We start from the raw sequence: 24,812 nt of genomic DNA, 5'->3' as shown, positions 1-24,812 counted from the left end.
GTAAGTCTTACTGCCCCTTTGACCTCTGCGGGTCTTTGCTTTTTTCTTTAACAGGGATGGTGTCGTCTTTGCAAAAGGAAGTGTCAACAAGGGATGAGCAAATTCAGCAACTCACACAAGAGGTGAACCAACTAAAAAGTGAGAACAAAGAAAAGGAGCATCAGCTTGAAGCCCTCAGCTCCAGAGTGAGTGTCAGGTCACCATCACCATAGTGATGCCTCCCAAAAAGCAAGCAGCAGAGTCCCATGACTCATCCCCTTTAACCTGGACCCCAGCTTCGAATGCTACTCTCTCCTCTCCCACCACCACGAGAGGAGGCTGGTGGCCGAGGGCATAGGGAAGGCACAGGGAGTCCTACGAAAGGCACACGAGGGGCCAGCTTCTCTGCAAGTTAAGGAGTTTTTTAAACGTAACTTTGACTCTGCAATTGCGTCCTTCAATCCTGACTTTAGACTCCTGATCCTGTAGAATAAGGTGTTTATTTGTTTGTTTTGAAAGAGAGAGAGAGCATGAGCAGGGGAGGGGCAGAGTGAGGGAGAGAGAGAGAGAGTCCCAAGCAGGCTCCGAACTGTCAGCACGGAACCCAGTGCGGGGCTTGAGCTCACAACCATGAGACCAGGACCCGAGCGGAAATCGAGAGTCAGACGGTCAACTGACTGAGCCCCCAGGCGCCCCCAGGAAGGTTCCTCGGTATTTGTGTGGTTTGTCTGTTTCCCTGAGTCGAGGTAAAACCGAATAGCTGTCATCTCAGGCGACAGCTCAAAGATTCACAGTGGTCGTCTGATCAGGGTTACGGGGGTGGAGACAGATCTTGGAGTTCCAAAGATAAGGCACAAGGAGTAACATCTGGTGCTTAGCACAACGCTGTTTGGAACTGAGAAAAGGCAGAGCGTCAGCTTTGGGGGCGGACAGACCGGGATCCGACCCCTGAGCTTTCTTCTGTGGTAACGGAACGGGTCTCCATTTCCACATCTGTGAAACGGGGGAAAACAGAGGCATTTTCTGAGAAGTGGGATGCCGATTTCAGTTGTGCTCTTCTGCCTCTGCGCCTGGCCAGCCTCCTGGTGAGCCCTGCACCGTCATTTCTCCCAGGCAGACTGACGCCCCGGACACAGGGGGTCACAGCTTTATGGGGGCGCGTGCGGGTTGCCAAGGGGAAGAGACACGGGAAAACAGCGCCTGTTTGATTATCCAACTTCCTGAAGTACATTTGGATTCTTTTTCTCCCCATTTCCCCCTCCTCATCGCCCTTGGAGCGAGGTATTTCTTCTCCACTATCAGGCCCCCAAGGGTGAGGCTCTCGTGAGCCTCTCGGATACCCGTCTTTCCTTTTTCTCCTTCCCTTTGTCACGCGTGTTAATTTTAGGAAAAGAAGTAGATGAGGTTGAAAAGCAAAGTTAAAGAGCTGGAAAAGACAGTGCTACCCCTAGAAATCCACATTGATATTTGAACGTATATTAAATTGCAGACTTGTTTCCATCTATTATAAATTTTAAAAAATATTTAAAATTTTATACTATACACAATTTTTTTAAATATTTTAACTACTTAGTGTTTTCCCATGTTAATAAATAAAAGCTCCTATCATGGGTCCTAAAAGCTACAAAATATCTCACTGGTCCTAAAAGTTACATAATATTTTCCTGGATGTGCACAAGGTAATAAAACGATCCGTTATCAAACATGGGTTGTTTCTTTTTTTTTTTTTTCCTCCTTTTTTTTTTCTCTGTTGCTAACAATACTGTGAGGAACACCCTCGAACCTACAGATTTGTTGATTTCTCTGATCATCATCCTTAAGACATACTACTAAAGTGGGAATTTCTGGGTCAAAAGAAGGCACATCTTTATGTTCTGAATGCGTGTTGCCAAGCTGCCCTCCAGAAAAGCTGTTTCCTTTACGCTTCCTCGGCCAGGGCAGATGTGTCTCTGAGATGTAACTCACAGAAACCTCTAAGAGCCTTCCAGGTTCACTTAGGAAGCTCCTCTGTGTATTCCTGAAAGCCACTTTTGGCTGGTCACAGAGGAAGACACACCCAGTTCCTCCACCCCTAGTACCCAGACTCTGCAAAGCTGGGTCTGCCCTGTGGTGTAGATTGCTGACTCTTAAAAGAAGAATTTAGGGGCACCCAGGTGGCTCAATCGGTTGAGCATCTGACTTCGGCTCGGGTCATGATCTCATGGTTCATGGGTTCAAGCCCCACATCAGGCTTTGCGCTGACAGTGTGAAGCCTGTTTCAGGTTCTCTGTCTCCCCTCTCTGCCCTTCCTCCACCCCTGCTTGCTCGCTCGCTCGCTCTCTCTCTCTCTCCCTCTCAAAAATAAATAAACATTTTTAAAAATTTTTTTAAAAGAAGAATTTGGACATGTTCTCCCCAGAACTCGTGAGAGGGTGAACTAGGAACTCCAGGCATCCATCCGACACAAACGGCCTCGCCTCCCTTGGAATTTGGGGATGTGATTGGATTAAACAACAGGAACTGTTCTTAGGGGCAAATATGGGGACTCTGGACCCACGGCCAACCCCGCGGCCTGTTGACCTTTCTCTGTGTAGTGCTACATGCTGAAAGAAGAACTAAGAAAGGAGGATTCTCAGAAGGAGCACCAGGAAGCCCAAGGGAAAGAGTTAAAACTTTGCAAAATTGTGAGTTGAACCTCCTCCCTCCTAGGTGTCCCCAGAAAGGCTAGACTTTGACCTTCAGGGTTTTGGGGGTGTTGGGGAGGGGTTCCTTGGCCCATTGGATAGCACCAGCTCGGGACTTTAATGATGGGTTGTTAACATCGTCTCCTAATTCTTTGAAATGCTGCCTCCAGCCCCAAGGAAGAGATGGGTGAAAATAGGGAGGCAGGATGCTCTGGGCGTGGGTTCTGGCCACCTCACCATGTTCGCCCTGGAGCCGGGCAGGAGCTGGGCTGGGCTGGGGACACACTCTGTGGCCCCTGCCCCTGGCTCTGTGATGCCCAAACCTTCCTGTTCCACCATCTCAGTTTATCATAGGCACGGGCACTGTCATTAACAAGAAATTCTCCCTGAAGTATTTTTACTGGAACATATCAATTTTTCACCAATTCATAAAAACAAAGCAAAAAGAAGAGGTATCATTTGCCTTATGTAGATGATGACTTTGGAAACAAATAACAACAAAAATATGAGTACTAAAATGAAATCGTTCATTCCCTGTGCCAGCTGAATCCTCTCGCATGTATGTTTCCATTCATTGGGAAATACAGCGCCTTAGACACCGGGACACGTGCTCTTCTCTGTGTTAGGGACGTTGCTATTTTCTGCCTCAAAGGGGAAAAAAGAAAAATTTCCTTGTCCTGTCCTTCCAGACTGTGTCCATTGTGTCATCCAAGCAGCCCTTATTTAGACTGATTTCGAAAAGAGTTTCTCAGAAGAGTTTCTGATGAGTTGATGGACATCTTGTACTGTTTAATGCAGGGTCCATGCTGATTTTCAAAAGAAACTAATCATTTTCCTATACCCAATTTCCCATATATCAATTGAAAAAAACATTTACTTTGCCCCGCAGATGTAGAATTTTCCCCCAAGGGAAGCAATTAAGCTCATACCAGATTAGGTTTCTGCCTTAATGAACCCAAGGAAATGAGCCATAGAGATTCAGAAGATTCAGCAACTCTTACTTCCTGTTGTTGAAACTCTTTCAGCAAATCCAAGACATGGAGAAAGAAATGAGGAAGCTCAGGGAGGAGCTGAAGAAGAGTTCTACTGAACAGAACATGATCTCCAAAACTCTGCGAGAAAAGAGTAAGGTAAGACAAGGACGGGGTGGCCCAGTGACTGCCCTGGGCCAGGCTCTCTGCACTCATCATCTCCATGAATCTCACAACGACCCCGTGTGGTCGATACTGGTATTAACCCCACTTCAGGGCTGAGAAACTGAGGCTCGCAGAGGCAAAGGACATTCCCCAAGTTCACACAGGTAAAGTATCTGTACGACTCAGAACTTGAACCCAGGTCTGTCTGATTCCAGTGCTCCCACGTGTAACCACTAGTCTAGACTGACTGCCACTCTTACTTGTAAAAATTATCCAGAAGAGAACCGATCCACTAAACCAAGTTTGCCAATGACGTCGTTCAAACTTAAATGGTCTTTGGGTTGTTTCTTGGCCGCGTGTTCTATCAGTCATTTTAGGGGTATATTTTTTAAAAATCTCACGATTGCGGATTTGTGTGTTCTGCTTTGAGTATGGCCAGCTTTTGCTTTGTGTGTCTTGAGGTTACGTTACTAGGTTCACTTGATCTTAGCCCAAAGGCCGAGAAGCGATACGTTACTGGGTTCGTATAAAGTTAGAATTTTAATACTTCTCAGTGGAAAAAAATCCCTTTGCTTATCATAAAATATCCCCCTTAACTCTAGTAGTATTTTCCCCTTAAAGTCTGCTTTGTCATTAATCTAAGCTACACTGGCTTTTTTTGGTTAGAATTTTCATAGCGTATCTTGTTCCTACTTTCTCTGTCAGTCTTTAAGTTTTAGACCTATCTCTTCTAAATAGCATATCATCCTTATAAAATCCACTTTGACAATCTTTGCCTTTTAGCCCGTTTATATATGATGTGGTTGCTGGTGCATTGGGGTTTAAATCTATGTTCCTGTTCATGACCAACTGTACGATCTAGGCGATGTTCCCTTTTCTTCCTTTCTTGCCCTGTTTTGAGTTAGTGGTTTCCTGTCGTTCCATTTTTCTCTCTATGAGCTTGGAAAATCTTTTTTCTTTTACTACTCTTTTAGCAATAGCAAGACCACAGCATTCAGCCTTGACGTCCCAAAATCCAATATCAATTGAGTTTTTCACTCTTTAACTATTCTTTGGATGGTCAGCCTAACGACTATAATCTGTGTTTTCGACTTAACCAAGATCCCACATTAGCTGATTATTGTGCCCTTCTCCTTGATAAGGCAGTGACTTTAGAACACTAACTTCACTCGCCCCCTCCAGATTTGTATGCTGTTGTTACCATTTCTAAACTATTCCCTACGTTTTAAACCCCAGAAGACCTTATCAGTATTTCTACATAGTCAGCATTCATACCCGCACATTATGTTTTCTGCTGTCTTTTCTGCATCTCTGATCATCCATCTGGGATCATTGTTCTCCTGTTTGAAGAACGTCTTTTAGTGTTTTCCTTCGGCGTGGCCGTGCGGATGACAAATTCTCCCAGATTTCCACACACACGCACATCTTTGGAAATGAATATTTAACCTTCGTTCTTAAAACACATTTTGACTGACTGTCAACTTAGCAATGGCATTCTTCAGCACCTTACAGATAGCATTAGGCCCATCATCCTTTGATTGTCTCTTGGATCATGTTGTTTCTCTTTACAAGTCATTTAGAAGCCTAGGGGCTCCCGGGTGGCTCAGTCAGTTAAGCGTCCGACTTCGGCTCAGGTCATGATCTCACGGTCTGTGGGTTGGAGCCCCGCGTCGGGCTCTGTGCTGAGTGCTCAGAGCCTGGAGCCTGCTTCCGATCCTGGGTCTTCCTCTCTCTCTCTCTCTCTCTCTCTCTCTCTGCACCCCCACTCTCACTTTGTCTCACTCTGTCTCTCAAAAATAAATAAATATAAAACAATTTTTAAAAAAAAACAAACCTCAATAAAAAAGATGTGTAACCGCGGGGACTTTATGTAATCTATTTTCTCTGGCCGCTTGTAACTTTTTCTTTTCCCTTGATTTTTAGCAGCTGTATTATGATTTATTTGGGCGTGGGTTCCTTTTTACTTACCTCGTTTGGAGTTCTTGTGGGCTTCTTGAATCCTCGGCTGGGTGTTTTGCATCAGTCCGGCCCTCAGGTGCCGTACCACACAGGCGGCGGGGAGCTGCCGGAGGCTTGTGAACAGGGAACTGGCGTGATTGCATTGTGGCCGGTAATACCGATGGACACGATGGCCATAACCCCTCACGTACCAGGCATCGTGCCAAACATTTCGTCTCTCTCAAGCGTTTATCCTGTCCAGTTTCCAGAGTTGGGGGTCGGGGCTCCCAGTTACTGGGAAGGTGACCAGCCCACGGCCACGCCGTCAGTGGGTGGCAGAGCCGGGACGGGAGGCCAGGTGTGTCTGGCTCCAGTCACCGCGGCATAGCCGCTAGCCACGTGTGACGCTTCACACTGAAATGCATGCAGATTCGGCAAAACTCGAAATTCAGCTCCTCAGTCACCCCGGGCCGCGTTTCAAGTGCTCGCCAGCCGGACGCGGCTAGTGGCTGCAGTGCCGTCCGGCACAGACACGGAGCGTTTCCGTCGCCGCAGAAAGTTCTGCCAGACCGAGCTGCTCCGTGGCTCGGTCACTCTCACGGCACCATGAAGAATGTGCTGGAAGGAAAGAAACGAGAGGGAGGAGGCCACTTCTCGGGGCCCAGAGGTCCTCAGTGCCTGGAGAGGAGATCCAAGCACGGGCTTGGAGATCGCTGGGCGTGGGAGATCGAGCCGGGAGGCGGCGGAGGACGACCCCGAGCGTTGGGGTGGGGAACGGGGGTGCCATCCACCGGATGGGGAGCGCGGGTGAGGGCAGGGTCCTCTGGGGCTGCACTGGGCTTTCAGAGCATATAACAAAGTCTGCTGAAACAGAAGTCGGAGCGTGTTTAGATGTGGGGGGATGTACGGGGAGGAAGCGAAGGCCCCGAGAGGCTGGATGGCTTTTCCGAAGTCCCATCGCTCGTTCCGGGCTCTTCTGCTGAACCCCACTGCTCAGAACAAAGCTCTGCAGGGCTCTTCTGAGCCTTTCACATCTGTGGCTTCCCTCTTCAGCCCCACCGAGAAACAGCTCGTGAAGTTGTTTCAGCACCGCACCCTCACGTTTATTCAGGGGAGTTTGCTGGCTGGCCCCGTGGTGCCAGGGCCCTGGGCCCGACAGGTGCTTCCAAAATGTTCGAAAACGAACAGCGCAGCCGCAGGGTCCCATAAAAGCCAGCAGAGGGCAGCATCGAGCACCCGAAAGCTCCCCTCGCCTTGACTAGGATCCAAGCAAGGGGAATAGATGGGCAGGTTTCCCCGCTGCAAACTCTTTCTTTTCAGGCTGTGCTTCTTAAAAGACATTGTTTAGCGAGTCCCTAAAGTTCACCGGTGAGTGCTGAAGGCAGTAATGACAAACAGTTACGATAATAAGGCCGATAAGGCGCATGGTGGACATTCCTGTCCACTTTCACAGGTTGCAACAGCTGATTTATAGAGCCCTCAAGCAGCACTGGCGCTGCTCTAAACATTCTGAATCCCCGTAATAACCCTACGAGGCGTACTAGGATCATCATCCCCATTTGACAGATGAGGACACTGGTCGCGGTGGTCGCGGCACTTGCTGGGGACCCAGCAGAGGTTTGGAGCCTGCGATAGGATGCATTTGAGCCCGGGGTGCAGAGCTCGGCCCTTTCCCCTGGAGGGGGGTGGCTCCTGTGAGCCTGCCTCCACCGTGTGCGTGACTGTGACCCCCACCACCTGGGCTGCAGCCGCCCCTGCCCCCCCAGGACTCCCCCCCCCCCACACACACACACAGGGCCATTAATACCTGTTAGAGGAGTTCCCCTGGAGTGCGTTATCGCATTAGCAGCGAGCACATGCTTTCATCATCATTTCAGGTTGAAGAGAAGCTTCAGGAGGATTCCAGAAGGAAATTGCTCCAGCTGCAAGAAATGGGGAACAGAGAGAATCTCATTAAAGTCAATTTGGAAAGGGCAGTAGGTCAGGTAGGCGAGCTCCAGAGCCCCCTTCAGCGGCCCACCCACGTTCCCCGTGGGTCCTCTGCACCCAAGCAGCTGGTGGGGACGAGTGAGGAGGACGTCGGGTTGGTTGAATCCTCCCTCTTATCCCAGAGGAGAAGCCGTGTGTGGCTCCTGCACCCCCGTGGGCGCCACGAACAGGCTTTTCCTGCTGGGCAGCTGCCCACACGAACAGTTCGCCATTGTCTGAGGCCCAGGCAGCCCGTCCCGGCCCCAATTACCCCGCCATGCGGTTCCCTCTTGGGAAGAGTTTGAGCCTCTTGATCCCATGGTGTTTCTAATCCTTTCTTCCTCACTTTTTTTTTTTTTTTTTGTCCTGACATTTAACATCATTTTTCTTCCTCTGGGCCCCCCGCAGATGTCAGAGTCGGTGTCCTTAAGGAAATAAAGTAACACCCCAGAATGTCAAAGCTCACGCTAGATGAGGAAGTCCCTGGGCAGGGTGGTGAGCAGGCTGACGGGCTGGTCTGGGGATGCCATTTCTGTAATACTCGGGCCCCAGATGGCCCAGTGGCCCTTCCTCTTATGCGTGACACGGATGTGAGGGCCAGGAGATACAGACGAGACCTCACCGAAGGCTAAGGGAGAGCAAACAGGAAGCCAGGATGGGGGCACTGACCCTCCGGAATATGGCCCTCCAAGGGCACCCGACCCTGGACTTCTCAAGGGGTTCTCTCCTGGCAAAGCATGGCTCCAGGCAACCCAAGGACAAGTTGTGCGTGTATGTGTTGGTGCCATCGTTTTTCTGGCAAAGAGGATTCACCGTGTCGCTCGTTGGATCCTCAGAAGGGTCTGCGAACCACCCAAAAAAGTTAAGAACCACGCCTCCGTCCCACGCGGCCCAGCTCCCAAAGCCCTTCCGAGCCTTAAGTGGGCGGCGTGACCGGGCTTTGTCAGAGGCGCATACAAGTTTAGTAACAATGCTGACTATTGGGCAGATCTTAAAGCCCCTTCAACAAATGTGCCCCCCCCCCAGTGCCATCCCCACGAGGTGCCACCACTCAGCGAGGGCAGAGAGCCCACCGGTCTGAGCCTTCCTTTGGGCACCTTTTCTGCACTCGGTAGTCCCCAACGCACACCTGGTCCGAAGGCGTGATCTTTGTCACTTGCCCAGGCACCAAGGTCCGGGTGGTGGCTCTGGGGAGAAGTCATCCCGGAGGACCCTCAGAGACATTGAGAGCCCTCCAGGTCCAGACTCAAAAGACAGAGCGTGAGCCCTCTCTCTGCCACCTTCCCATCCCACGCCCTTATTTCCATGGCCCTGTTCTCTGTCTGAGACTCTGCCCCTCCCCAGCTCCAGGCCTGAGCCCATCGTTCAGGAGGACCTACCCCTCCACCCCCGAGCTGTGCTCTCTTCCTGGGCTAGTTAGGACCCTCCCCTTGGCTGTGGATCCGGAGGATGGCCTGGAGTGCCTCGAGACCACCACCCTGCCCCCCATCAGCTTTGGGCCGGGCGATTGCAGGGGTGTCCCTAGAAGACTCACCATTCCACTACTGGGTTCCCAGAACTCCCCAGTATATAGTAAACTTGTGCATATTAGGACCCTTTGACTTTTGTGTTGTTGTTTATTCACTTAGTTTTGAGAGAGTGAGCAGGGAGGGGCAGAGGGAGAGGGAGACAGAGAATCCCAAGCAGGCCCTGCTCTGTCCGCGCAGAGCCTAACGCAGGGGCTCGAACCCACGAAGCATGAGATCGTGACCTGAGCTGAAACCAAGAGCTGGACGCTTAACCGACTGAGCCACCCAGGCGCCCCGGGACCCTTTGACTTTTAAGTTGATTCGGTGGCACCTACGGTCCCTTCGGGGCTCTGTTTTAGAGGCAGTGACCGTATTTTACCAGCGAACCAAAACCCTGGGCCATGTTGGTACATTCCCGGAGAAAGGCGGGCTGCCTCTGCCCCCTCTTCTCGTGGAACTGGACACCTCGAGCTCGTAATTCTGTGTGCCCCGATTTAATCTCCTTGTGCCATTTCGTCAGCTGCGATCTGAAAACACCCGCGCCAAGGAGGCGCTCGATAAAAGCCGGCTGAACCAAAGCAGAAGACTCGGTGTTTGACCGACGTCTCTGCATTCAAGCGTTCGGTGAACGGGGACTGAGGGCCTACTCCGTCAGGCACCGCACCGGGCTCCGGGGACACGAAGACCATAGGCACAGTCTCCAGGACATGCGTGGTCCCAGGCCCAGAATGGCAGACGGGAGCACACTGTTCTCTCCCCGGGCCCCCGAGCTGATTGCACCATCTCCTCGGGCTGACAGCCTCAATATTTATTTCACAGCCTGGCGCCAGCTCAGCAATTATGGAAGAGCCTCCCGGCCCCAGACTCCCCGCCGGGTGATTGGCAGCAAGTGGCTCCTCCGAGGGCGTGAGCGTGTGCGCTGACCACGCGTGTGGGTTGGGTTAGGCAGGCAGACCCAAACAGTCATCAAAGCCTGCTGTCCGGCTCTCTTCTGCGGGCCCCGCCCCTTCCGGCGAGAGGTGACCCTTTCAGTGACCCGTGGCGACCACTAAAGGCGCGCGGACCCTTCTGACTCCAGGACCCCGGCGCTGGAAGTGCCACGCGCGGGCTTGCCGGCTCCGGGCGGCCCCGCCGACTCTTGTCGCCTTCCCTTTCTGTGCTACAGCTGGAGCATTTCAGAACTCAAATCATCAAGGCCACCTACGGACAGGTGAAGCCGTTCCTGGACAGGTCCATCACCGATCAGCAGGTTTGTCTGGAGTTTTCACTTCCTTCCCCGGGACCCGGGCCCCCAGACACGGGGAGCATATGTTTCTGGTTTTGGTTGATGGCACATATTTTTCACGCTGTTGCTACACCATAAAGATTTGTTTTGATTTTATGGGATTTCCTGGCTTTTAAAGTAAAAGCCAGTTAAACTCCCTTGAAACGTTTCTCTGAAAATCAAATTAAACCACTCAGGCCTATTTCTGGTCGCCAGACACACACATTTACCCTTCGTTAGCACCTTAAAAAAAAGAGGGGGCTGCCTCTCCGTAAACCGTGCCTTCCTTCCGAAGAGAAAAGAGGGCAGTGGGGACGGACTTCTGGCTGTAATGACCGCCTCGTCGTTCTTCCCGACTTTCTTTCCATCCCTCTGTGTCAACACACATAAGAAACCACACCAGGACCTGCACTACGGCGGCTGCGGACGCTGGCCTTCTTTTAATGAGCCCACAGCATCAGGCTCCGTGTTATGAATCACCACCGCAGTGCAGAAGTATCTAGAACAGACCCGTGACAGCGTTACAGATCCTTGGCTCTTAAAAGTCATCTCTGATCCTGGGAAACACATCCTGGGGACAGAGCCAATGTCCTCCTCCGGAGCCATCCCCAAGGCACACGTCAGGACCTCCCTTCTCACCTGTCGAGCCGGGAGCTTCAACCCAACGCCCCCAGCTCCCTTCCCAGGGCTGCCCTGTGCCGTAAACCTTTCTTTCCTTTTCTCTCACCAGTTAATAGAGAAGATTACTCAGGTCACTGAGGACAGCATCAACTTTCAGCAGAAAAAATGGACCCTGCAGAAGGAGACTCAGCTCCACAGCTCCAAACGGGAGGAAATCACAGAGAACATTGAGAAGCTGAAGACATCTTTAGACAACTGCCAGGTGGCCCCCCTCTGCTCTTTACAAACGTCTCTTTCACCTCATTCTTTTTTTTTAAATATTAATTAATTAATTTATTTATTTATTTATTTAGAGAGAGAGAGAGAGAGAGAGAGAGAGTGTGTGTGTGTGTGTGTGTGTGTGTGTGTGTGTGTGGAGGAGGGACAGAGAGAGAGACACAGAATCCAAAGCAGGCTCCAGGGTCTGAGCTGTCAGCACAGAGCCCGACACGGGGCTCAAACCCACGAGCCGTGAGATCATGACCTGAGCTGAAGTCGGACGCTTAAGCGACTTGAGCCACCCAGGCGCCCCTCTTTCGCCTCATTCTTGTGCTGCTTGTTTGGGAAATTACCCAGCGCTTTTGGAGCAGGTGGGGCAGAAATGCTCTGCTCTTTTTTCTTTTTGTCCTTCTCTCTTGTTGGAGAAACTTGTTTGGGAATAGAAAACCAAGAGCCCCAGGTGAACTTGGTGTGGCCAAGGGAAAGACGCCTGACACACTCCTAGTACTGACTTGGGGAGGTCCCCGACCCCAGCAGGGAAAAAAAAAAATAGCCCCCTATTATTTCCAGAGAAACCAAGGAAATGTTCCTACTCTTTATTTGCAGCTTCTTTTTCTGCCCAGCGATGGAAAGCCTGGTGGTCTTTGTTGTTTGTCTGTCTGTCTGTTTGTTTGTTGCCCCTTTTGCTTTTGACTCCGGTGGAGACTGGGACCAGAAGTCGGCCTGAACCCCCAGGGCTCCCACGCGGGCACGGAGCCCATCGAGCAGACAGCTCTGTCTGCTTCCTCTGGAAATAAGCAGCTGCTATTTGGGGAGTCTGTGCAGACGCGGGCTTGTCAGCACCCTTTCAAATCAGGAAACCCCACTGTCTGGCCAGCCCCTCTGTTCATCTCCACAGGGAGTTTGACGTGCAGAAGCACCCAAATCCGATTCTCGTTTCAGCCCGTGCTCCTGGGCCATTTGGGCTTCGGAATTGCAGAGACCTAAAAGCGGGGTCTCTCTGACCATCCAGAGTCCAAATTAAGAGTCCAAACAAACAAACAAACAAAGGCAAAAGCGGCCCCAAAACGGGGGGTAAATACAACGGAGCCCGCCCCGCGCGGCCAGCACGTGGCACGGCCAGTTTCACGGCAGGGGCGGGAGCGCGGCCGTCCGGGTGCTGGTTTCTGGCGCGCGTCTGGGCTCCTCATGGTGTCGTCTCTTCCCAGGCGTGCATGAAAATGTCCTGCTGTAGCAAGGACCTGAAGAAGGAGGTGGACGTGCTTCAGAGCCTTCAGGTGAGCCCGCCCGTTTCAGGGCTCCAGGAGGCGGCACTGGACATCCTGCGCCTGGCGCTGTCCTGGCTGGAGGACACGGAGCGTCTCCTCGGGGACGTCGGGATCCAGTTATCCAGCTCCGACGCAGGTGACTGGCGCTTTTTTCTTTTTTTTCTCTTCCTCCCGTAGTTGCATGACTCTAAAATGTCGCGTTGCATCTTATTGCGAGGGGACATCTGTTGAGGAAGGCTTCTTAGGGATGTGGCCAAGAACAACTCCCTTCTCCAGACTGACTTGGAGAAGTGATTTTCCTGGGGTGGGAAAAAAAAAAAAAAAAAAAACTGAGACATGATTACTGAAGAAAAATGAGACGTGACACAGGCAAAAGGAAAACTAAATCAAAATTATGCTAAATCCTCCCTTTCAGAAGGAACTACCATTTTATATATATATATTTTATAGAGCAGTTTTAGGTTCACAGCAGAAGTGAGAGGAAAGTACCGTACAGAGACTTCTCTGTGCCCCCTGCCCCCCGGCTTGCACAGTCCCCGCCTCCCGCTGTCAGGATCCCCCACCAGAGTGGTGCATTTGTCACAGCTGCTGAACCCACACTGACGCATCAGTGGTAAACCCAGCCTCCATGCTTTGAGTTGGGGTTCGCTCTCGGTGTCGCACCTTCTAGGGGTTCGAACGGGGGTATCGTGACGTGTGTCCACCATCATCGGGTCGCGCGGGATAGTTCCGTTGCCTTCAAAATCCTCTGCTCTCCACCTGTCCGTCCCTCCCCCCCCCGCCCCAGCCTCCAGCTCCCTTTTACCACGGTTTTGCCTTTTCCAGAATGCCGTGCAGTTGGAATCCTACCACCTCTCGGATCGGCTTCTTTCTCTTTCTAATCTACGTTTAAGTTCCCTCCGTGTCTTCTCATGACTTGCTGGCTCACCTCTTCTTAGCACTGAATGATACTCCACTGTCTGCACGTACCACAGTTTGTTTAGCCGTCCATTTACCCCTTTGAGTAAAGCCCGGAGGGGATGATTGCTGGGGCATGTGGTAAGAGGATGGTTGGTTTGGAGAGAAACCACCAAACCGTCTTCCAAAGGGCCTGCGCCATTTTGCATTCCCGCCAGCAGTGAGTGAGAGGGTTCCCGATGCTCCACATCCTTGCCAGCATTCGATGTTGTCACTGCCGTTCTGTCTCGGGCGTCACTTCCACAGCATCTTCCCGGGGAAACAGCTATGTGGTTCTAGGCGAGTAACTTACCTTCTCTCTGCCTCAGTTTGCTTGCCTGTAAAATGAGGATAATAAGGAATACCCACCGCAAGGCTGTTGTGAGGACTGAAAAATATTGGTATATGTAAAGTGCTTAGAATAGTATCTGGCACAGAATAGGCACTACCTGTACATTTTTTTTTTTATCGTGGGCATTTAGGCTGTTTCCCGTTTTCCATACTCACAGATAGTGCTGACGTGAACACGACTGTACACGTATCTCGTCGCCTTATCTTTATCGCCTTCTAGGGGGAAGGACATTGAACCGTTTTCACTCAACAAAGTTTCGTTGCGTGCCTCCGAGACACCAGCCCTGTGCGGGGCAGAGATGTAGTGGGGTCAGAAGCAGGTGGACTCCGGGTCGAGGGTGTATGGGTGTTCGCTGTAAAATTCCTCTAACTTTGTCTGAAATTTTTCGTAGTGAAGTATTGAGGGGGCATAGGCACCGTCCCTGCCCTCACAGACCTTGTGGTCTCGGGGAGGGGAGTTGGGCATTAACTGAAAACTCACGCGCACATAAAACTTGGTTGGTGACAGGTGCTACAAAGGAGAAGCGCGGGACTCTGAGCCGGTCAGGGAGGGCAGGGTGTCTGCAGGACGCGTCGGAGTTATTTGGCAGAAGGGGGAGGGGAGGGGACGGGAGGGAAGAGAATTCTGGGCCAAGAGAGCTGTGTGGTGGCGGGGAGGGGAGCGTAAAGAACAGAAGGGTCTGAAAGAAATGGGGGTGGGAGGTGGGACAGGGCTGGCAGGGGAGGTGGGCGGGGGCTGTGCCCCGCGGGCTGGCAGGGCCCCCCGTAAGAAGCCCTGCTTTATCCTAAGAGCAGCAAGGAGCCAATGAAAGGCTTTAAGTAGGAAACGGACGGAACAGGTTTGCTTTTGGAGATAATGGTCTCAGCTGGCAGTGGAAAATGTGTGGGCAAATGGCCAACACGGAGCACCAGGGAATCGTTGGGACGCCGTCCCAGGAGATGATGGTGGCTTTAGGGCAGGGGTGGGATAGGGAAAGAGAGAAGGTCCCCAGGCACATCAACAGCCTCCACGGCGGAATTGGATATGGTTAGAAGAGAAGTGACAGAGAGAAGGGAGTCTATAGACCTCCAGGTTTCTGGCTTATGTGAAAGGACAGACGTGCTTCCTTCACTAAAATGCAGTCTAAGGAGCGTTGCACGAAGACCAGGTTTGAAGGAGGAGATGAGTGTGGGGTGCCTGTGAGACATTCCAGATGGGGTGCCAAGGATGCAGCTGTTACCCTGTGTGTCTAATCTGGAAATAGATGTTAGTAGTGGTGTATCTCCAGAACCCAGAAAGGCGTATACCACATAGTGGGCGCCTACAAAACCCATCATTTCTATCCCAGTGACAGTGGGGCCAAGCTATGTGTGTACTGTCCCCTCCCCGTGTCCAAGGCCATTTTAGTCATTGTAGCTTATGTCCAGAAATCTAGTCATATACATGCCACCATAAACAGAAGTGAATTATAAAGTTAATTATAAAGTCTCGGGCCAGTGATTCCAGTTACTTCAGGCAGCATTTCTCAGACCTGCCCTCTCAGGTCTGCAGCGTTCCTCCTATAACTAAGAAGCACTATGGATCTAGAAAAATGAGGTGAAGAATGTAGCGTTCCCAAAATATATTTCTCCTTTTCTCCTGTCCTTGCCCACATCTAACATCTTTTGGAATAATGTCCTATGGAACACCCGTGGGGGAGACACAGACCGTATTCTATGATTGCAGCTACGAGGTCTTAAGGAGTCAGACAGGAAGCGTGGAGGGTAACAACAAAAAGGTCAATAAGTGGGGCCTCTCCTTCATTCCTTCAGCAGGAGAAGTTGATGGCAAAGGCATTTTCTCTTCCAGTACGAGCAGGATCATGGCAAGGTCCCCAAAGACTAAAAGAAAGGGATGAACTAGAGAATTCCCTCCATCCTCTGTGTTAAGTATTTCCGTACCTCATTCCCAGCCCAGAACCATCTACCCAAGGATGGCGGTGGCCATGGTGGTGAGGGTGGTGAAAATGGTGAGGATGATGATGGTCGGGGTCTGAATAAGTAAGGGTGGTGATGGTGGTGATGATGGTGGTGGTGATGAGGATGATGGTGGTGATGGTGGTGATGATGGTGGTGATGGTGGTGATGATGGTGGTGAGGAGAACAATGGCAGCGCTGAGCCCGACAATCGTGGCGGTGATCAGGTTGTGATGGTGGTGATGCTGAGGAAGAGAAGGATGGTTAGAGGTGATAATGGTAACGATTGCGATGATGGTGGTCACCATTCACTACTGAGCACTTCTCTTCCAGAAGCTATTCTCAGCATTTCCATATATCATTCCAGTCTGTCCTCACGGCAACTCGGTGAGGCAGGTACTGTTACCCTCATTTTAGAAACGGAGAAACTGGCCCCAAAACTACTTTCATGAGTATTCCAGCATGATAAGGAGACTCAGGTACTTCACATCGCCGAGGCCAGCAGGGGGTCCCCGGTCATTCCCCGCCATCCACAGACACTCCAAAAGGCCTTCTGTGTTCCCAGTTCCCGAGAAAAGGGTAGGAACCGTGGTTTATTTAGCTGCTGCTGAGAACTTATCACCGTGTTAGGTGTCTTATATGTGTTGTGTTGTGTCCTTTTATCCTCCCATATCCTAGCGAGCGAGGTACTATTACTGTCTTTATTTTTCAGGTAAGGAAAGCAAGTCTCAGCGATGTTAAGAAACTTGTTCAAGGTCACACAGCTGCCACATGGGAAGGTCAGGATTCAAACAGGTCGTTGTGACCCTGATGCGTGTGTGTTTGTCTGTGACCCCACGCTCTCTCTGAAGATCCAGGGAGGTACCAGGTACACACCCAGTTCCTAGAGGACAGATTCTGTCATCAGCTTGGGCAGAGACAGAGCTAAGAGTTCTCGCTCCCCAAGGTGAGCTGCCCTCTCTGATGTGCACCACGAGCCAGGCCCAAGGAAGACTCCCATTTGCACGACACAGCAGAACGTTTCTGAGCCCGGGCTTCGGAGACCAGCTGCCAAGCCTGAATCTCAGCTGTGCACTTACTAGTTGTGTGAGAAGGTTGCTCGACTTCCGTGTGCCCCTGTTTACCTGTTCGTAAAATGGGAATGAAGTCCCATAGAGATGTTGTGAGGATTAAAACGCTGAGATGCATGTGCCGATCATGGAGCCTGGGCCACGCGGTAAGACTTAATAAACGAGAGCTGCCGTTATCACCAGACTGAAATACCCGTGGACCTAATTTGACCTAAATGTGGGTCAGATAGGTATACGCACGGGCTCTCCAGCTTGATTTATTCGCACCAAGGTAACCTGACCCGCAGCCTCTCGCCCATCTCCATCTGGCAGCAAATGGGATTTTCCGAGCCACGAGCACTCAGTTGGGTTGAACCCACAAGAGCCCTTCCCAGGCCTCCGTCCCAGAGTCATGACCATGGGCTCAGTGTCTCAACAGCCAGCTGGTAAAGGTGGGATTCGGTTCAGATCCCTCTGACCTCCCAGCCCCTACTCTTAACCACCACGCTACCCGCCTTTTCCAATACTGTCCTAAGAGATAGAGTTCACCTAACAGACTGGGTCTGTAAACCCTGAAGTGAATCCCCCGGGAGAAGGCAGGTCGACTAATGTTAAGGGAGACTCGACTTGGAGTATTGTTGGCCACTGTCCTAAGTGGCTCAGAAGGTTGGTGTTGCCACTAAAGATGTGACCGGTCAGGGATTTGCTGTGTGGTCCATCTGGGAAGATGCAAAACGTCTAAAGAGGGACCTTGAAAGTTAGCCCCCACTCCTCCTGCCTGGTTTCTCGGCTTCTTTTGATAAAGGAAAAGAAAGAACTCTACATTTTTCTCGCAAGGCCAGTTGTTTGTGTCTATTTCTGCAAGACTTTGTTACAGATAAAAGGCTTCCCTGCATCCATAAAAAATCACTCTTTCTCAGATATCCAAAATGTGCAGCATTTTTACATGAAAAAAGCCAAGTTGTAATACAATACGCACAGTGCTCCCGTTTTTCAGTATCGGTACGGAATCAAAAGAAAAGTCCGAAGAAAAAGACACACGGGCGTTGGGAGTATTTTCCCAGCGTGGTGGGACTGTGTAGGACCTTTACCTTCACTTGGTCGTTCATCAGCTGTTGATTGCAGGCCTACTGTGTGCCAGCCAGGGAGGCTAGAGCAGGGAACAGTCTCCACGTTACGGATGTCTGTAATGTTTGGGTTTGTGTAATAGACACATATAACTTTTGTAACCAGAAATATAATGAAGAATTGCCTCTTCTTGAAAAGAGAGAAACCCCATAATGATTGCGGCTCATCATGGAACCCAGACGCACGATCACACACTCCCTCTTGTCCTTCGACATCCTTGAGTCCTTCCTCTCCCTAATCCTCTCTGGATCCCACTCCTGCTTTGATCCCTCCCCTTGGGTTCTTGAGTCGCGGGTTGTACCCCAATTGAGCCACCCCAAATGCATTTGCTCCTGTAGCTGTTGCCAACATTACCCAGGGCATCTTGCCTTCCCTGCCGTCTTGATGTCCTCACAGAGCACTTCCCCCATCGCTTAAAAGAGAATGACAGACCCGGGGCTAGATTCTGCGCCTACCACTTCCCAGATCTGTAGCTCAACCTCGCTGAATTTCTGCTGCTTCATGTACAAGGGCAAACACATTTCCTTGCTGGGCTGTTTCTCATGGCTAGAAACTATCACGTGTAAAACTCCTGGCATGGTGCCTGGCACACAGCAGGTACTTAATACTTGATAGCTATTATTATAATATTACTGTTCTACTCTCGCAGGCTGGAAATTCTCAGAAAGTTGCACTGCCAGGGATCAAGGCCCTAGGCATGAACATATTCGACTCCCTTCCTTTCTCTCTCTCTCTCCCCCCACCTTTTCTCCCTTCCCCCTCCAAATTCCCGCTATAGTCTCACTGCTTTCTCCAGATGCAGCTCTTCCCTCCCTGTGTCTCCCATCCTCTGTCCCTCCCAGGGGAACCCGTGCACAAGGTCTGGAATTACAACTTCCTTCTCTGGCATCAACCGCTTTTGTCTTCCTCTTAATCCTTCTCTTGCCATCAACCATGCGTTTCAAGATGGCAGCCGTTCCCTGGAACCTGCTGCTTCTTTAGCTCTTTTTCTGTTCCTGGCACTGCCATCCCACCTTGGATCTTGCAGAAGTGTGTTACGCCCTCTGTCTTCATTGCAAACTTCCTACTCTGGCTCCGCCTGCCTGCTTTACCCCTGCGTGTAACTGACATGGAGCCCCGCCTGGACTGGCAGACCCGCCGTCTTTCCGGCTCCCCCAGCGCTCTCGGATCTCTTCCCGGAAACACTCTCACCCCTTGGCTCGCCCAGGCCTGGGGCACCCTGCCCTGCCTGTCTCTTGACCTTCTTCATTTGTTTTCAGCAGCCCCTTTCCCCTGTTCCTGTCCCTACCTGAGTGTTTCCTCCAGCGGAGTCCTTGGCCCTCCCCTCTCTCATCTCCTTTCTTATGAAGGAAGTCTCCATCCGGGCACTTCCACAACCACTCCCGTGGCCGCAATGGCCACGTGCACATCTCTACGTGCCGTGCCACCAAGAATGGTAGTACAGGTTGGGCGCCACGTAAGGCAGCACGTGGGACCCCTGGCAGGGGCCGTGTCCACCGGGAGGAAGGGTGCTCTCTCCTAATCCCACGAAGACCTTGGGTGGACTGGGCCGGGGTGGTCCTGCTTTCGTCCAACCACCTCTCCTTGGAGTCCCTCTGGTACCTCAAATTCAGCACGTCTGACGCCGAGCTTGTAGCTCTCGCCTCCTCACCAGCCCTTACACCACCCTCACCTGTCTTCTCTGTCTGACAATGGGGCCACCATTCTACCCCTAAGAGGAGATTTTTCTCTCTCTCTTTTTCTTATCCCCATTTCTCCCTTCTCCCACCCTAGTTTAGAACATCGGCCCTAAAGGCCTGGACGTCCATGGGCTCCCAGCCTCTAACTCTCAGGAAGGGTTCCAGCCACCAGGAGACATCCGGCAATGTCCGGAGACATTTCGGTTGTCACGCCCAGGACGGGGGGTGGCGCTCCTGGCGTCCTGCAGTGCCCAGAACAGCCCCCACAGCAGAGGATTCGTGTAGCCCGGCCCATCCACGGTGCTGCCGCCGGGAAACCTGCTAGTTCCCCCGCCTCGGGTTCGCCTCAGCTATTTTTCTGAAAAGACCAAAAAAGCAAAACAAGAAAACACTCCTCGTCAAGGCAGTTAGTTCACTGCTCCATCGGCAACTGAAGCAGCAGTGACACGGCTGCTAGAGTCCCACTGACTCGAGCCCAAGGCCCGGCTCCGCTGTTTGCCAGCCTTGCGGCACTCGGCGGCCGCACGTCTCGGAGCCCGGCTGCCTCCCCTGTCACACGGGGTGACGATCCGGTGACGCAGTGCAGCGATGCACTGATTGCTTGGCAGAGGGCCGGGCACACGGGACCTGCTCTGTACGCGTCAGTGACGTTTCGAGCCAGTTCACACCTTGTGGCTACTGTTCCGGACCGGCCACCACTCGACCCCAGCCTTCCCCCCAGCTCCACCTTCTGCTTCCCTGCTGGCTGGCGGCGTCCCAGCAGCCCAGTTAAGCTCAGTGCCCTCGAGGGCTGTGCACTCCCTCCCCCGACCACCCACCTGCCTTCACCCCCACATCAGTTTCCTATGGCTGCTGTAACAAATACCACCAACGCAGCACCTCAACACAGCACGTGTGTGTTCTCGCGCAGCCTGAAGCCTAAAGCCTGAAATCGGCTTCCCTGGGCTCGAGTCAGGGTGTCAGAGGGACCCGGTCCTTCCGAAGGCCCTAGGAAAGGACCCATTTCTTTGCCTTTCTTCCATCTTCAGAGCCAGCAGTGAAGCATCTTCCGGTCTCTGCTCCTGTCCCATCGCCCGTCCTCTGGTCTTCCCGTGTGATTATATTGGGTCCACCCAGTAGTCCGGGATAATCCACCCCCCCCCCATCTCAAGATCCTTAACTTGATGACATCTGCCAAGTTCCTCATGCCCCGTAAGGAAGCATTCACAGGCTCCCAGAGATCGGGACCCGGTTATCTTTGAGGGCCGTCAGCACGCAGCCTGCCGTTTCCACATCGTCCGTTCAGAAATGCCCTCCCCGCCGACTCTGAATGCTGCCTACCCAGCAGTGCCCACACCCGGTGGCTCCTTGGCCCGGTAGCCTCCTGTGATCACTCTGGGTGAATGATCTCCCCTCCTCTGAGGCTCTCACACTCCCCCACTCTGTCAGTAGTCACTTAGGTGCCAGCTGGAGCCACTGCATGTTTCCTATCAGGCAGTGAGACCGCGTCCCTCAGACTGGACCTTGACGAATGGCTTCGTAGCATCCCCCACACTCGGCTCGGGGCTTTGCACCCGGTGGACACAGTCAGTAGGTGCTCTGCGGATGGGTTTTACTTTCCACCTTCAACAAGAAACTCGATTTGAGCCCAGCCAAGACTGGCCAACCATTTTTAAACCACACGTCGGACGGAGACTCGGGTCTTCCTGGTGGGAAGACAGCGTTGCCCTCATCCACCTGTGCGCAAGCTCTGTTACTACGTTATTCGGAAAGCAAAGGAGGCGAAATGAATTAATACTTCTCTCTGCTTCTTTTTTCAAGGATTGTCTCTGTATCTGGAATATCTTCTGATACATTACAAGAAAATTACAAACCAAACCCAGGAACTTCAGGTAATATTTTAACTTTGAAAGTTCATTTCAGCTCCTCCTTGGCATCTATATAGCACCGTGCACTGTTTTTTCTCTGTTAACCAGTCAGTCCACCTTCCCCGAGAGGTGACATGTTATCTCCGTTTGACACAAAAAGATTCAGACAGGGTGGCTAAGATCTCCCAGGAGGGCAAGGGCAAGGACAGGATGCTTGTTTCCTTCTGTCAGAATTATCAGAAAGATTTAAATGCCGTCACATCTTGGGGCACCCGGGTGGCTCAGTTGGTTAAGCATCCAAGTCTTTTTTTTGTTTTTTAATTTTTTTAACGTTCATTTATTATTGAGAGACAGACACAGGGCGTGAGCAGGGGAGGGGTAGACAGAGCGGGAAACACAGAATCTGAAGTAGGCCCCAGGCTCCGAGCCGTCAGCACAGAGCCCGACGCGGGGCTCGATCTCACAGACTGCGAGATTGTGACCTGAGCCGAAGTCGGACGCCGAACCGACTGAGCCACCCAGGTGCCCCAAGCATCCAACTCTCGATTGCAGCTCAGGTCACGATCTCACGGTTGGTGGGACGGAACCCGCTTGGGATTCGTTCACTCATTCTCTCTCTCTCTCTCTTTCGAAATTAATTTAAAAAATGTTTTTAATTAAGAGATAAATACCACCACATGTTGAAAAGTGTGCTTACTGAATGCAGTGGAACAACACGACTAGCAACAGTACAGGGAGACGAATTAGGAACAGTTGCGTAATATGAACATTTGAGAGGCAGTTGATGGTTAGGGATCGGACCACTCTCGTAGCTACTGACGTACAATGCTGTGTAATGAACACCCGCAAAACTTCAGTGGCATTCCACAATTACTGTTCGTGGCTCACGTGTCTAGGGTCAGCCGCTAGGTGGGTGCACCAGTCTTGGACGGGCTTGCCCAAGTACCTGGGTGTTGGCTGGCCCTTGAGGCTGGCCTCAGCTGGAACACCTCTACTCTCCTCCATCTGTCTGTCATCCTCCATCAGGCTAGCCTGGGAACGTTCCCATGGCGATGCAGAAGTACAAGGGAAAGCAGCCCGATCGTAGAATGCTTTTCAGTTCTCTGCCGGGATACGTCTGCTAACATCCCGTTGGCCAAAGCAGGTCACATGGCTGAATTCAGTGTCAGGGCAGGATATGGGTGGGCACTGCAAGGCACATGGCCAGAGGGGCGCCTGGCTGGCTCCGTCGGGTAAGCATCTGACTTCGGGTCAGGTCACGATTTCATGATTCGTGAGTTTGAGCCCCCATCGGGCTCTGGGCAGACAGCTCAGAGCCTGAAGCCTGCTTCAGATTCTGTGTCTCCCTCTCTCTCTGCCCTCCCCCACTTGCCCTTTGTCTGTCTCTCTCTCTCTCTCTCTCTCAAACATAAATATTTAAAAAATAAATTAAAAAAGGTACGTAGCCAAAGACATATGGATAGAGGGAAGGTAAGGTATTGCAATCAACCCCACAGACCATGTAGTCCAGGGGTCAACAAACTTTATCTAAAGCAAAGGGCCAGGTGGTAAATAGTTTAGGCCATAAAGTCTCTGTCACACCTACTTAACTCTGCTGCTGTAAAGGCAGCCATAGACAGACAGTATGTAAATGAATGAGCACGATGGGCGTGGCTCTGTTCCCATAAAACTTTATTTATAAAAATTTGGAGGGGACCAGATTTGGCCTGTAGATAGTACTTTGTCAGTCCATGATCTAGTCCATTCTCCTTATTTTACAGGTCTGGACATGAAGCCTCAGAGGCTAGGTGACTGTTTCAATGTCATACAGCTAGCTGATGGAAGAATCAAGACAAAACTTCAGGCCTTCTGATCCTAACTAACTGCTTTTTCTCTTCCACTCAGCTAATAATAACTAATAATTCTAGCTGCCATTTACTAAGCACCTACTATGTGCTAAGCACTGTGTTAAAAGCTTTCCATCACAATCTCCCTTAATCTTTCTTTTTTAATTTTTTTAGATGTTTATTTATTTTTGAGAGAGAGACAGAGACAGAGAGAGAGAGGGAGATACAGAATCAGAAGCAGGCTCCAGGCTCTGAGCTGTCAGCACAGAGCCAGACGCGGGGCTCGAACTCACCAACTGTGAGATCATGACCTGAGCCAAAGTCGGACACTTAACTGACTGAGCCACCCAGGCACCCCACGATCTCACTTAATCTTTACTCTAAGAGGTAGATATTATTACTAACCTCATTTTCTAAATGGAGAAGCACCTAGAAAGAACCAGAGCTGAGATTCTATCCAGATCCAGAGTCTGAGTCCTTAACCACTGTACTCAACTGCCTCACTACTGGCAACTAGGCTCAGCATTAAGAAAGTTTTGTGTAAACCTTTGTCCTGTCCCCCAGAGGTAAAGAACTTCTAAAAAGAAAACAAGTTGAAATGACTCCTTTAATTAGTCTTGTCTCCCTCCCCCCCCCCCCGCCCCCCACCCCCCATCAGCTTCAGTTTCCTTTCCTCTCGTTTCAGATCAAAATCCACAGCTCTCAGGAAGCTCAGCAGTCTTTCATGCAAGAGAAGCTGCAGGAGCATCTGGCAGAGAAGGAGAAGCTGAATGAGGATAGGCTCCAGCAAGAGGAGAAGCTGAGAGACAGAATCAAGCAGCTGTTGGAAGAGAAGGAGGTAAGGCGGTGCCTGTCATTGTCTTTACTCCTGGAAAGTGACAGAGTGGCCTTTTCCGAGGGCACGTTCTTAGAGGGAGAAATCTCAACAACTCCTTGTTCAGTGCTATGGAACTAAATTAATTAAATGAATGAGTAATGTTGGAGGAATTAACATGAAGCTTGAATTCTAAAACTCACAGCGAAATTGGCTTGAAACATCAAGGTTACTGAAGTTCCTGGAAACGGTAGCTTATTTGCTTAGATATCGCAGTTGATTTAACAAGTTCAGGTCACTGTTACAGGTCCTGGTTTGTAAGTGACGGACCGCTTCTGAGGGCGTGCGGGACCGACTTCATATTATTTCCGTCGTCCGCTCTCATGTACGTATCATAGGAAACAAATGGACAAAATGGCTACTTACTTTTCTAAAACCCAAGCCAGCTAGGAGATACTTTACAGCAGCACCTCTCAAACTTAAAGGTGCCCACGAAGCACCTGGGGAGGCTTTAAAACGCAGATTCTGACTCGGCAGGGCTGGGGCAGAAACTGGCATTCTGCACTTCTAACAGGCTCCCAGCTGGTGCCGAGAGCACAGGTCTTTAGACTACCTTTTCAGCAGCAAAGTCTTAGAGGAAGGTT

The 24,812-nt window shown here is 51.2% G+C and overlaps 1 protein-coding gene across 6 annotated transcripts in view; it reads left to right on the top strand.

Annotated features, from left to right (window-relative positions):
* FHAD1 (forkhead associated phosphopeptide binding domain 1) overlaps positions 1–24,812 on the top strand; it is a 120,078-nt gene that overhangs the window by 50,013 nt on the left and 45,253 nt on the right. For 5 of the 6 annotated variants that reach the window (XM_019461458.2, XM_053898935.1, XM_053898933.1 and 2 more), the window contains 9 exons: positions 55–185; positions 2,553–2,642; positions 3,668–3,772; positions 7,594–7,701; positions 10,358–10,441; positions 11,187–11,339; positions 12,544–12,739; positions 21,482–21,552; positions 24,040–24,192. In XM_019461458.2, coding sequence (XP_019317003.2) covers positions 55–185; positions 2,553–2,642; positions 3,668–3,772; positions 7,594–7,701; positions 10,358–10,441; positions 11,187–11,339; positions 12,544–12,739; positions 21,482–21,552; positions 24,040–24,192 — 1,091 coding nt within the window. The remainder of the gene's footprint in view (positions 1–54; positions 186–2,552; positions 2,643–3,667; positions 3,773–7,593; positions 7,702–10,357; positions 10,442–11,186; positions 11,340–12,543; positions 12,740–21,481; positions 21,553–24,039; positions 24,193–24,812) is intronic. The other variant, XM_053898934.1, reaches the window with a different exon arrangement.

This window comes from Panthera pardus, unplaced genomic scaffold (genome assembly GCF_024362965.1).
Source record: "Panthera pardus isolate Hobbes unplaced genomic scaffold, ASM2436296v1 HiC_scaffold_11, whole genome shotgun sequence".
NCBI lineage: Eukaryota > Metazoa > Chordata > Mammalia > Carnivora > Felidae > Panthera > Panthera pardus.
The sequence above is the reverse complement of the archived record's forward strand: the minus strand, read 5'-3'. Positions and strand labels throughout refer to the sequence as shown.